Source organism: Erythranthe guttata, chromosome 3 (assembly GCF_056151865.1).
Source record: "Erythranthe guttata isolate IM_541 chromosome 3, IM_541, whole genome shotgun sequence".
Lineage (NCBI taxonomy): Eukaryota > Viridiplantae > Streptophyta > Magnoliopsida > Lamiales > Phrymaceae > Erythranthe > Erythranthe guttata.
The window spans coordinates 2,275,301-2,288,137 of NC_142535.1; the positions used below are offsets into that span (position 1 = coordinate 2,275,301).

Genomic DNA, 12,837 nt, shown 5'->3' on the forward strand with positions numbered 1-12,837 from the left:
CAGATAGCGACAACGATGGTGATGAGGATGGTGACAACGGAGTTTCTGGTTATGGAGGTGGTGACTTCTCCGAAGAAGAAGAAGATGAAAATCATGGGAACAACAACCCCAATAGGAACGGCAAAGGCAACGCAAACAAGGGCAATGATGGTGCAGATGAATCAGAGATTCCAAATGATGATGATAATGACGACGATGATGATGCAACAAATGGCGACAATAACAATGACGACAATGATGATGATGATGATGAAGATGATGATGATGAAGAAGATGTAGTGGTTGAAGACGAGTCTGACAAAGAAAACGAAGAGGAAGAGGAAGAAGAGGAGGAACTTCAGCCTCCGAAGAAGAGGAAGAAGTGAATAATCAATCACTTGACACGCTTTCCAAGTTTTTTTTTTTTGAAGTACTATCGATTTCATGGGATATTGAGACGTTATAAATGTACCCAATAACATCATTTGGGGACAACTGCTTAATTACATCTTTGTATTGCATCTGACGGTATTCGTGCGATCAATGCTTATTCTCTTCCATAAATACCAGTTTATTTAATGTAAAAACACCGAAATGAAATAGTAGATTGAATGAAATGCATAATCAAAAATTCCAAATCGAAAAAGAGCTTGAAAGCCAGTCATAAAGTTATAACTATCGTTTCATGTAGAATCAATCGATCTAATGGTTTCTGTACATGAATGGCAATGCACAAGTTAAATATCACCGTGTGTGTATATGTCTCTATATATATACAGCACTGTAAAAAGTTATGTTTTCTACCTCAACTTCCGTTTCTGATCGAGACTTTGTGTATTTACATGCAATGAATGTTGAACCTGTTCAGACTCTTCAAGCTCTCCCTATTGTGTGTCCTCGTCATAGCAAAGTTGTCGGCTTGCCGAAGCTAAAAACAGAAAGTCAGAAACAAACATTAATAGATTATCCGTAACTTTTTTTATTGCAAAATTATAATCACTCTAAACCAAACTGCGCATGAGGCACATCCAATCTCAAAAACTATTATTAAACCAAGTGCAATGATTTTCACCACACGGTGACGAATGAATCGCATATTTGAACTTCTCTACTTGAAACATTAATTGCAAGCCTTCACGTTGTAATGATTACCCAACATCCAGGGACTAATAAAAACGAAAAACAAAATCGAACCACGTGAACTGTGTGGTAGAACTTCAAATCATGATAAACGATTTAAATGAAATGTTTATTATTTTTCACGGAATAGACAAGAATTAAAAGAAAGATTAAAAGCATTCATGGATCCTATGGTGACTTCAGATTGTTCAGCTATTTCTATTTCCGAAAATTGTAAAGCATCAATCAGAAAAGAAACTTCTTCATTTTCTCTATTATAATTTCTCCAATTTTAGTTTATGGGTTAAGCACAAGTCGTACCACATTAGGCGAGGGGAACTGATATCATTTCTTCGTTGCATCTATGAACATAGCACGAGTCCAGTGCTCCACGTCTTCAGTATGCGATGGAGGAGGAGGTAAAGTAGGATGCTCAACAAAATCCCATCCTTCAATTAAGTTTTCATTCTTCCCCAAATCAGCAAATTCATTACCATAAAGATAACTGCCAGCAGAGCTTGGAAGATAATTATCAAATGTATTTCTCTGTACAAAAATAGGAAGTAAATGAAATGGTCAACATGTGAAATACTTGTCTCGTATTAAAAAAAAAAAGGTGGAATTAATTAACAGCAAACACAGCACCGTTCTACCCTTTTATCTCCTTGGCTTACAAGGAATTTATCCAGAACTAAAACAATATTTTGGAGAATGATAAAGATCAGAAAGATATAGCACATGATCAGAGAAAGAGGGCAAAGATGGATGCTACATGGTTGGTTTTTCATGTGTAATTTCAAAATTTCAGATTTATGTAGCGTCTTTGATCATATCACCATCTAGGGAGTAATAACGAAGTTTTTTTACGAATAGAGCATGGAAGAGAAACAGCGAGTAAAATCGATTAAAAAGCGTGCAAACAAATGGGCGTGACATAATGAAAGGGAAAGGTCGATAAAGAGCAATTGAATTAAAGATGGGGATAAAGATTCCAAGGAAATAATGATTTTATCTCCTTTCATACGTTCAGAATTAGTAGAATATCTATCATGGAAAAAAAAAAAGAGATTAAAATGTATACCATTATAGGCAGCACGTTCGCGCTCTCCAGTAAAGTGCTTGAAGAAAAAGCCGACTCCACATTCCATACAGATGTATTCAGTTGTTGGCCAGGTTTGGACCTGAAAAGTCAAATTAATATGCAAATGAAACTTCTTCCAACTATGAGTCGTTGCAATATGAATTAAAATATCCCTAAAGAAGCCTGCATGCTAGAATGGACAGTTCATGTAGAGTATAGACGAGTGAAATCGATATGCTTATGATTCTATCCAGTCAAAATGTTAGAATTGAGTATTTTTTTTTTTGCTAGAAACAATAACTTAAATTCTTTCCCAAGTAAATGTTCGTCCTAGAACCCTGGGAGCAATATCTTTTACTTGAAAATTTTTACTTTAAAAATGTATGCACTTGGTGCTTAAATCAAATGGGAAGAGGAAAGGATGATGGCTATACCTTGATGACACCGTTCTCATAGATAAAACAGTTCGAACTTCCTTGGAAGAAGAAAGTGTGGCCAACAGCTTTGAAAATGCCTCAAAAGTAGAGGCTTCTGCGGGAACTTCTAAGGACAGTGAGTTATAACAGTATGCTGTTATGCATGCCACACTTTTCTTGAGGAGTGATATCCCTTTCTGCAAATCCTTGTGTATCTCAACTGAATGTTGAGAAGCGGAAGAATAATTGAAACTGCCACCAGACGACTCTAACCGAGGCTTTCTCACCGACTCCATTGAAGCAACACCAAAATTACTTGAGCTTCTCTCGGACCATGAAGTTTCACCGCCAGTGGTGCAAAAGTTTTGGCGAGGAATAAAAAGCGGATATTCACTGCTGAATAGTAGAACATTAGATAAAATAATAATTAGACTGAGGTGTTCTTTAAATTGGGCCATGAACTCAAAGAATACCTCCTAGGTGATGGACGAGCATCCCAATATGACTCCCGCTGCCATATTCGAGAACAAGAACCCTGAAATATGTGAAGAAAGTGAGAAACTTGTTTCCTGCATATATACACATATCTCCAATCCGTCCAAAAGCAAAGGTATAAAATCCAATAAATACCAAAAAAAAAAAAACACCGATAAACGAATACTAAATATCTGTACGCGTTCAGAAAAAAATATATATAAAGGTAGCACTATTATATCAACCATCGGTCAGTAATTAATGTCTTCACAAACTTAATTCAGTTTCTTGATCTCAATGCAACTTCAAAGAACCAGGTTAGTATTACATGTCTTCTCCAACATATTCACACCTCATGCCAAATGCATTATTGAGTCTTTAAAATATTAGGTAAAAAGTCATTAAACATTGTTGAAGTATGACGTGTAAACCACAATTCAATAAAAATCCAATGACACAATCAGGCACAGAGAGGTATAACTGAACATACCGCAAACCCAGAGTGATGAAGGGCAGGAGCGCAGACAGTGTGAATCACAAGATTTAGGAGTTGCACCATGTACCTGTTTTTATCCATTCAGTATGAAGAGAGTAAGTAAAACATCATACATTGAAAAATGCTAACATACTGCTTCAGAACTTCATATAAAAAGCATATATTTTGCACATTTCCCAAATTCTGCGAAATGCGTAGCAGTAGGGTGTAATCAAGTATTCAGAGTAACAAGTTTAAATTTTTACATAGAACTTCAAGTGAGAGAGCTAAACTCTATGTGCAAATCGAGCAATAATCAAAAACAATTTTTCAGAACCAAAAGCTTTAATTTTATCCATCATGGGACAACAAAGTTAATAAAATATTCTCAGCAAATGTGTCAATGCTATCAAATCAACATTTCCGGCATTTATTATTGATCAAAACAGGCCCAAGGAAGTAGGCTCGTATGTAATCACTATAGAAGAGCAACCAAAGGGGAAAATAAGATTCCATAATTCCTATCATCATTTTCATTTCGAAAAATTAGTAAACACATAGATTAAAATTTACCCTAACGAGGCGGCAAGCTCCTCTGATGGAACTGAGTGGGGATCTAAGCCTCTCGGCAAGCGTGCATTGCAGATAGTATCATATTGACCACCATATCCATCTTTACTCTCCCCGTCTATATTTACCTGCAATAAAGCTATAGTAGTGAACTATTGTTGAAAGAGACACACCTATAGAAACAAAATTAGCACTACAACAGCTTGAGCAAACAAATTTTCGAGTACATATCAATAACCAGTTAGATATCATCACGGGATACAACGAATTACAAAAAAATTACAAACTTAAACCAATGCTTCATAGAGAATTACAAAATTAACTTCTAGATAATTTTTCTCCCAACTAAATTGATTAGAAAATGACCAATTATGTGAAGTCAACAACTGATACAAATTAAATAAATCGATTAACCTTGATAGAAACAGGTTGTCCAAACAGATTGTTTTAAATAGACTGTAGGACCTCAAGCCATAAACCAAATTATATTTCTAACATAGTTTACAGGATTGAGGGTGCATCACAGTATTTATGTACCCATAGGTACTGTATTGGATTTGAATCAACCGGATCAATCAATATTGAAAACAAGTGATTTGAACTGTTAATAATGACACGATTGAATGAAATGCCTAGGCTGTCATGATGATGATGATAAACACTGATGACAAATTAACAATAAGGATTTGGATAAGTACCCGGCGCTGGGGGAATAACTTGCATATCTGCTTTATAATAACGGATTGTTTATGAAGGCGTTCGGAGGTAATTGCCATCTGAAAAACATATACTTGGAGCATTAATCTTAGTTGAGAAAGAGTAAACAAAAGATTCTTACGTAGTTTATCGAAAAATTCTAAACTATATACAGAAAGAATAGAACATCAAACAGAAGAAGGAACCAAACACAAATTTCTCACATGCCCCAAACTTTGTGTGCAGATAAGATTCGGATAATATTTCTCAATTTGTTCCAAGCGGTTCTTTTCCATCTGCAATATCAAACAGAAATCTCATAATAATAGGTAGGATAAAACCAAATAATGTCCCGAGGGGAGGAAAGATTTTGATAATCCAAAAATAAAGAAACAAAAATTATTATACCGTATCCATTGCTGATTCAAGCAATTCATACTTTAGTTTTAGATCATGAGACCTCTTCTCAATCTTAGCCTTCCCTGAAAATAATCAATTATTCCAAAGAAACATAAGCCAAAATCGGGAATGTTGGCAACCAATATTTTATACGACTAAATCCGAGCAGCAATCAACCTTGTAAAATCTGTTCTTTACGTTGTCTGAGCTTATCTCTCAACCTCGCCAATTTCTCGTTATGAAGCACCCTCCAACTATGTTGATCATCAGCCTTGCCCTAAAACGAAAAAATTTGCCTCTTAAGCAATTGATATTTTTAAATCAAGCAGAATCACAAAAATTGATAATTTGTCATAAAAAGGAATCACAAATTATATACACTGAACATCGATCTAGCAATAAGAGCTACGAAATTGGAGAAGTTGATACAGTCCACGAAAATTTCCGGTACATCCTTACTCAATTGAATCCGTAAAATACTCAGTAAAATTAGACGAATCACGCAATTTCACTAACCAGATTATAATAAAAACAGCAAAAATAAATCGAAACCACATCATCACGTATACCTTCGCGACGAGAACTTGAGTCAGTTTTGAGTACAGTGCATCCCTCTTACTCTTCAATAACCTCAAATTGCCATTATACTCATTCAACCTGAACACAAACATGACAAACACACATCACTTCAGCTGATTAAACAAAAAAAAAAAAAAAAAAAACTCTTATTCTCCAAAAATCACATCCTAAAGCAACGAACATTACACCATCACTTAATTTTAAATTAAAAAAAACAATGGTGAATTTTTTACCTGTAATTAACACAAACAGTACAAATCGAAGCGAGATTGGAGGTCTCGCATATGGCACAGCTACTGGTTTTCCTCGTCGTCGTCGTCATCATCTGAGCGCGGGTAAATCCACGCACGAGTTTCTACGCGCTCAAATATGATTGGAGAGTGTGAATTTTACTGATTAAAATTTGGGGATTTAACAATTTTCAACTCTTTTACTCTGAAGAAGAATTAGGGTTCTAACGATTGGTGAATTTGTTTATGGCAGAGAATTTTGAATTTCAAGTTGCTCATCATGTACGTTTCTGAACACAAATTTATATTACTTTGTGGAAGGAAAAAGATGTTTTATCAGAAAATAATTTTATTTTTTTGGTTAACTTACGGCCTAACCCTTGATTTAAGCTCAATTACGAAAACACCCTTTATGTTTGGGTAATTGCAACTACGCCTCAATTATGAATCTTCTTGCACGTCCACATTTATGATGTCAAATTAGAGGAATCTTCTAGATTCTATGGATTGTTCTCTAGTAAGTATTCGTTTTGTGCAACATGCAATTTCTGATACACCACAATCTGATATTTTTCAAGCCTAAAAACAAATTTTATGATGATCTTGTTTTAAAATGTAGAGTTTGAATGGGGTGAAACGGGTACAAATTGGAGTATTCCGCATAATGTAGAAGATTCTACTAAATTTAACACCGTAAGGACGGACGTTATTCATAGTTTGAAGGGTAGTTATAATTACCCTAATATAATGGGTTTTCTTCGTAATTTAACCTTACATCAGGGGTAGCCGTAATTTACCCTTAATTTTTTATCCTATATATATGCACTTTGACAATTTTAATTCATCATTAATTTCTTAGTTTTGTTTTTTTTTTGATAAAATTAATAGTTTTTCAAAATGCCTAAATCTATACTTTTTTATACTTTTTTATCCAACCACTTATAAGGTCAATCTTATTTCTTTAATAAAATATGAATTTAATTTTAGGAAAAATAGGGGCAAAATAATTTATTTGACTGCTTCTAGGTGTAGACAAATTTGAGGAATAAACATAAACTTATGTGTTATTTTTTTATATGGTGAATGACAAAAAGACCCATCAATACGGGACTTAAATGCATTTTGGTACAAAAAAAACAGTCTCTTAATTAAACTTATCCTTATGTCTTTAGTCTAAAATACCCTCCATAATATAATTCTTATCAATTTCATCAATTATGCCTAACTTCCTTAATATTACTCATTGACCTCGGATTTAAACAAATATATCACATTAAACCCCCCCCCCCAAATTTTTTTTTTCAGAAAATAATTTTTTCTTCTGAAATTTTTTTTTTCGGCCAGATTCCGGTGTTGATTTTTTTTTTTTCCTGAATTTTTTTTTCCGGCCGGTCAACCACCGTTGACCTTGACTTTTTTTTTCTTAGAAAAAAATATTTCAATTAATATTACTGTCTTGACTACTAAATTACTGTCTCAGGCAGTAATATTAGTGTTTGGGACAATAATATTATGAATATTATTTTCCCGAACAGTAATATTATTACTATTATTGTCTAAGACAGTTAAATTACTGTTGGAGACAGTAATTTGGCAGCCAAGGCAATAATATAAATTAAAATAATTTTTAATTAAGAAAAAGAATTTAAAAAAAAAAGTCAATTAACAGTTAAATTACTGTCTCCAACAGTTAAATAACTGCTGGAGACAGTAACTTAGCAACGAATACAGTAATATTAATTAAAATATTTAAAAAAAAAGTCAATTAACAGTTACATTATTGTCTCTAACAGTTAAATAACTGCTGGAGACAGTAATTTAGCAGCAAAGAAAGTAATATTAATTAAAATATTTTTGAAGAAAAAAAAAAGTCAATTAACAGTTAAATTACTATCTCCGACAGTTAAATAACTGCCGGAGACAGTAATTTAGCAGCCAAGACAGTAATATTAATTAAAATATTTTTTTAAGAAAATACAAACTTATAATAATAATAAAAAAAAAAAAAAGGTCAACGCCGGAGACCGGCGGTCAACGGCGGCGGGTCAAAATTGAAATTAGGGTTAAAATTGATTAATTGATGAAATTGGGCTAAATTGGGGTGTAAATCATGAAATTGGAGTTGAATTGAGTTTCAATGAATTGGGGATAATTTTGGTATATATAAAATGATTTTTCTTATTTGTAAATAAGTTTGATTGAGCTAGATTTATTTGAAAGATAAAAAAGTTGAATGTCACTCTTTTAATTGAATGCCCTTGTCATAGGTCTTTTTGTGATTAACCCTTTTTTATATTAGAAGTTCATAGTTCATTATGTGACAGAATTTGATAAACTAATTTCAGAATGACAAAAAGGCAGATTTGAAAGGGAAAAAAAATGCAATTAATGATTCACCGGAATTATAAAGTGACAAATATTTTCGGACCAAAAAAAAAAGACTATCTAAATACACAAATATAGTGTGACAAAGGGAGTAATAAAATACATCTTCACAAAATTCTATTATCAATCGAATGCAACTGATTCACCGTAGATTAATGTTCCGAATCCCTTTAACAAGAACAAGATTCGAACGAAAATCTGCAGGACCGGGTTAATAAAGCAAGCCCCAAGTTACAAATGTGAAATACGAAAAGTAAAACCAAAATTCGAATTAAAATCTTACAATCAACGAAACTTGATCGCACAGTCGATGAATTTCCGAATCATCCACGGTCATATGGAATCAAAACATTTAAATTAAATGGATTTGTCGAAGTACTATACAACACTTTTTATATACCAAATACCCTAATAAGTTCGTTAACTACTTTTCTTCTTTATCCGGAACAATCCCAAAAACCGAGCAAACGAGAATTAGAGAAACTCGGAATATTCAGCTCACATGAAGTTATCCTGGATCTTCTTTTTCAAAACTTCAAGTTTTTCGATAATTTTGGGATTCATTAAATCACGGGCTTCTCGTACGAGAGTGCCCTCTCTGCTGAATTGGTATGCATCTATTATAGTCCTAATCCACGTATGTAACTGCTCGGGTGTCCTGTAAAGTCGGGAATAAAAATCAGAAGAATTACATAAGCACATTATATAATTACATACATAGTACGGGGGTTTATATACGTACGTGTAAAGGCAGTCGACATCCATTCCTTCAAGTTCTTCTCCAGGGGTAAAAGCGTCATTTAACGCACTCATGTGTTCTTCGGGGTCTTCAATTGTGAGCAAGTACTTGAGTATCCTGATTTCTTTCGGCATAAGCCTCTGAAGATTACCTCTCGATGTTTTATATAAATGATACAGTACATCTTTCACCTGCCACCAAGAAATATAAATAAATACCTCGTTTAGGAATTAGGATAGGACTTGTTATATAATATAATCAAGGTTTGGCGGGTTTCGGTTTCAAGCCCGTGATAAAGAACGGGGACCGCATTTTAATCAAGCATATGAAGGATTTTCCAACCTCAACCATATTATTATACGATCCTATGAAGGATAATATATTACCCAATACAAAGATTGTATAATCACAAATACCAAACATATGATTATCATGGATTACATTTTAATAGACAATGTAATCCTAATTAATTTCAATTAATCTCGTCAATTCCATAAACATTTCCAAACGAGACCAGTGCATTAAATATGTAGGATCATTAAAATTTAATAAAATATACCTCGTCTTTCATCATGTTCGATTCTTTGGCAGCTGACCAAGCTTTTGTAATCATAAGAACCAGTGCAGAATCGAGTTCATTTTTCTCCGCCAAATTATCAATTTTCCGACAAGCAGCATCTACTGATGGAGAGTTTATTATATCTTGAAATTTTAACTCTGCAGCGTTTAACGCTTCTATACTTTCAGTTGCAGTATCATATGCCTGTGCAGCTGCTAAACACGTATTCCCAAGCTTTGCCACAGCTACTCAATCCAAAAAACGAGAGAAATGTCAAAATTAATCAGTCTTAGGCCTCGTTTGGTTGCCAAGATAAGATTAAATAATCTAATAAGGCCCCGTTTGGGTGGCAACATAAGATTAGCCAGAATAAGATTAAATAATCTAATGAAACTTAACTATTTTATTGGAGCTTGAAACGTCCAACAAAAAAAACTCATTAGAAGGCAAGATAAGCCAAGATAAGGCAAGATAAGCCATGATTATATAATTTTTGGGGGTCAACGTGGCAATTTATTAAGGATACCAAACATCAAATTAAGTCCAACTATTTAGTTAATCATGGCTTATCTTGGCAACCAAACGGGGCCTAAAACTATTGGACCATGGAAGGTCCAATAAAAAAAGGCTCCGAAAAAGGCAATATAAGCCATGATAACATAATATTTACGGGTCGACCCGGGAAGTTATTGGATATACCAAACATCAAACAAGGTCCAATTATTTCGTTAATCATGGCTAATCTCCCCAACCAAATCAGGCCTTAGTATAGTTCTAACAAGCCAAGTACTAAGAAAAAAAAAATATATTTATACTAATCTACGTATTGATAGATCAATTTACGGTAGAACGGGGAATCATCATATAAGCAAGCCAAGAAAAAAATATGATTCATCATCATCTAAGAAATGTCACAAAATCATTTCTTCATCCAAGCCAAGAAGATAGTTAAACACTACATCCAGGAATAAGTAAAACCTCTTACCATTTTGTTCGGTTGGATTGTCATAGTACGATTCTGCCACAGTATGAAGATGAACAAAAAACTCCTTCGTGAAGTCTTTACGACGCCTGGCTACAATTTCCCCAGCCTCAGACGGTGATTTTCTTACAGCATTAAGGAGTTCGTCGTGCCTTTGAATATCTTCATCAATCTGCATGAATCTTTTTTAGTAAATTCCCAAAATTCGTCACAAAAATTTATAAACGAACATAGCAACTATCCTCGATCTCACTAGAATGAACAAGAACGAACCCACTTCACTTAATGTCAAGAAAATTGTCCTAATGCAATGAATAATTTACTAATAAAAATACCAAACGGGTGATTGATACCTGTTTCAGTTTCCTCGAAAGACGAAGTAGATTATGCTTTTTTCCGGGATCGCTTTCGTTATCGGCTTTGTTCTGGCATCGCTTAAAGAAATGTGGTCGAATAGTGTCCCATTCTCTGCTAAAAGTTAATAACCTTCTCCAATCGGATGGCGTCGGCTTATCCACCGTAAATACCTCAATTAGTTTGTTGCAAATGCGAACCATTTTACGATCATCGAATTGTTCACTATCGTCTTCCTTAAGTTCTTGATCCGATTCATTCGTCGCAGCTGTCGTATTACCGAGACTAGCAGAAAGAGACGAACTACGCAACCCAATTGCCTCACGTGGCAGGATAAATCCTGCAGCAGAAATATAAATTTTTCAAAATTCTGTTGCTCAAATTTACCGATTTCCATCGAATCAACGACTAACCTCGGAAACCAAAGAAATACGTAACTGATTAGTTTAACTCATTATAAATATACATAATTGAGCTCTAGAACACTGTGGGCGGAAATGGAATAAAATTCATCAGTTCTCAAAAGCAATTAAAAAGAAAAATTAGGGTTTCCCGCTTGGTAGAATTCACAGAAAAACCAATTCAATTCAGAAACAAAAGATGCGACAAACGAATTGAAAGAATTGGTGTACCCATGGATTTAGAAGCCGAAATACGTGGATGAATTCTGGGAAAATTACTCCTGAAGGGGAGAGATAGAGAGAAGTTTCTGGAAGCGGTGGCGTGGGCTCGTGCAGGTAAAACGACGGCGTAGTATGCGTTGAGAGGGGAAGAAGCAAGCTCCATTTTATTTTTTTATTTTTTTTCCACGGTTTACAAAATTCAGCGCCGTTTTCGCGAATATGCTTGCTCGTGCTGCTCTAATTAACCTTCAATCTTGTACAGAAAGTAATAACAAGTGTTGAACTGGCCGGAGTATTTAGAGGGGATGAAGATGTTGGGGAAGAAATATAGTAAGTGAAAATTGGTTTTATTTTTTCATTTTATTCTTTCTTCTTATGTTTTATTTAGGGGCAAATACTGATAAATCCTAAATCCAAACATAAATTGTAGGCCAGTCTCTAATAACATTTTTTTTAAGTATATTGGACCTAAATCAAACATAAATATGTACTTAACTCCCTAACTGGTGTACAAAGACCGAAAAATCCCTCACTTTATTTTGAAATTACCTGCAAATTATGACAAAACTTTCCACCTATTTTTTCACGCGCCGGTTGAGAATCACGCTCCATATCTTTTTAACTATCCTTTGTCATTCAATTTTCGAACCATTTTCTCAGCAGTTTTTAGCAGTTTTTCTTCGTGCAAGCGATTCTTCAGGTTTTTCGGTTTTTGTTTGCTTGTATAAATAACCACAACAAGGCGAAAAGTAGACATGAAACTAAAGTAATAATTTTTGAAGTAGAAGAATGGTGAAGACAAATAAGGGGAAGGAGAAGCAAGGTTTTTTTTTTTTTTTCTTTTTTTTTTCAGGAATCGATTATGAAATTTGTTGTTGTTTTTTTTGCTTAGGTTAGCAAAAAACAAACAGCATGTTCTCATATTGAATGATTTTGAACATTTCTAGTAGTGGGTAGTATCCAACGACGAGATTGGAGTTTTCTCAAATAAAAAAATCGAACAACTGGTTCCAATAAATGTTGTTTTCTTGTTTATGTTTGCAAAAATTGTTCATTTTCTGTTGAATTGCGTGATTTTGAACACTTTCGCTCTTGGGATATCATTCGTCTGAAATATTAGTATTTTCCCAAATCACTTTTGGTCATAACAAATGTGTGATTTTGGGCATTAGATGTA

At 34.1% G+C, this 12,837-nt stretch overlaps 2 protein-coding genes across 3 annotated transcripts; both read right to left on the reverse strand.

Annotated features, from left to right (window-relative positions):
• Positions 1-586: 586 nt before the first annotated feature.
• Positions 587-6,316, reverse strand: LOC105950982 (DNA-directed RNA polymerase II protein). 2 transcript variants are annotated; one of them, XM_012974374.2, is made up of 13 exons: positions 6,022-6,316; positions 5,779-5,866; positions 5,387-5,486; positions 5,219-5,292; positions 5,035-5,106; positions 4,813-4,890; positions 4,118-4,242; positions 3,560-3,632; positions 3,069-3,130; positions 2,614-2,988; positions 2,180-2,279; positions 1,420-1,644; positions 587-907 (listed from the first exon to the last, which is right to left on the reverse strand). In XM_012974374.2, exons 1-12 carry the CDS (start codon positions 6,111-6,113, stop codon positions 1,444-1,446), a joined length of 1,440 nt encoding a protein of 479 aa, XP_012829828.1. In that variant the 5' UTR covers positions 6,114-6,316; the 3' UTR covers positions 587-907; positions 1,420-1,443. The 2 variants fall into 2 exon arrangements, with proteins under 2 accessions (XP_012829828.1, XP_012829827.1); XM_012974373.2 differs by having other exon boundaries at positions 2,614-2,991; positions 6,022-6,295.
• Positions 6,317-8,614: 2,298 nt separating this feature from the next.
• LOC105950984 (uncharacterized protein At4g37920) lies at positions 8,615-12,075 on the reverse strand. Its single transcript, XM_012974377.2, has 6 exons — positions 11,670-12,075; positions 11,037-11,377; positions 10,687-10,855; positions 9,702-9,946; positions 9,146-9,333; positions 8,615-9,061 (listed from the first exon to the last, which is right to left on the reverse strand). Exons 1-6 carry the CDS (start codon positions 11,821-11,823, stop codon positions 8,902-8,904), a joined length of 1,257 nt encoding a protein of 418 aa, XP_012829831.2. The 5' UTR covers positions 11,824-12,075; the 3' UTR covers positions 8,615-8,901.
• Between the last annotated feature and the right edge of the window lie 762 nt (positions 12,076-12,837).

Bases quoted from the DNA above. Each gene is read 5' to 3' on its own strand.
- LOC105950982 (XM_012974373.2), bottom strand. From the start codon at position 6,113: ATGATGACGACGACGACGAGGAAAACCAGTAGCTGTGCCATATGCGAG. The intron at 5,867-6,021 runs GTAAAAAATTCA...GTTTGTGTTCAG, and splicing joins ACTGTTTGTGTTAATTACAG to GTTGAATGAGTATAATGGCA. The intron at 4,891-5,034 runs GTGAGAAATTTG...TATGTTTTTCAG, and splicing joins GCACACAAAGTTTGGGGCAT to ATGGCAATTACCTCCGAACG.
- LOC105950984 (XM_012974377.2), bottom strand. From the start codon at position 11,823: ATGGAGCTTGCTTCTTCCCCTCTCAACGCATACTACGCCGTCGTTTTA. The intron at 9,947-10,686 runs GTAAGAGGTTTT...TGGATTGAGTAG, and splicing joins CAATCCAACCGAACAAAATG to CTGTGGCAAAGCTTGGGAAT. The intron at 9,062-9,145 runs GTACGTATATAA...CCGACTTTACAG, and splicing joins GATGTCGACTGCCTTTACAC to GACACCCGAGCAGTTACATA.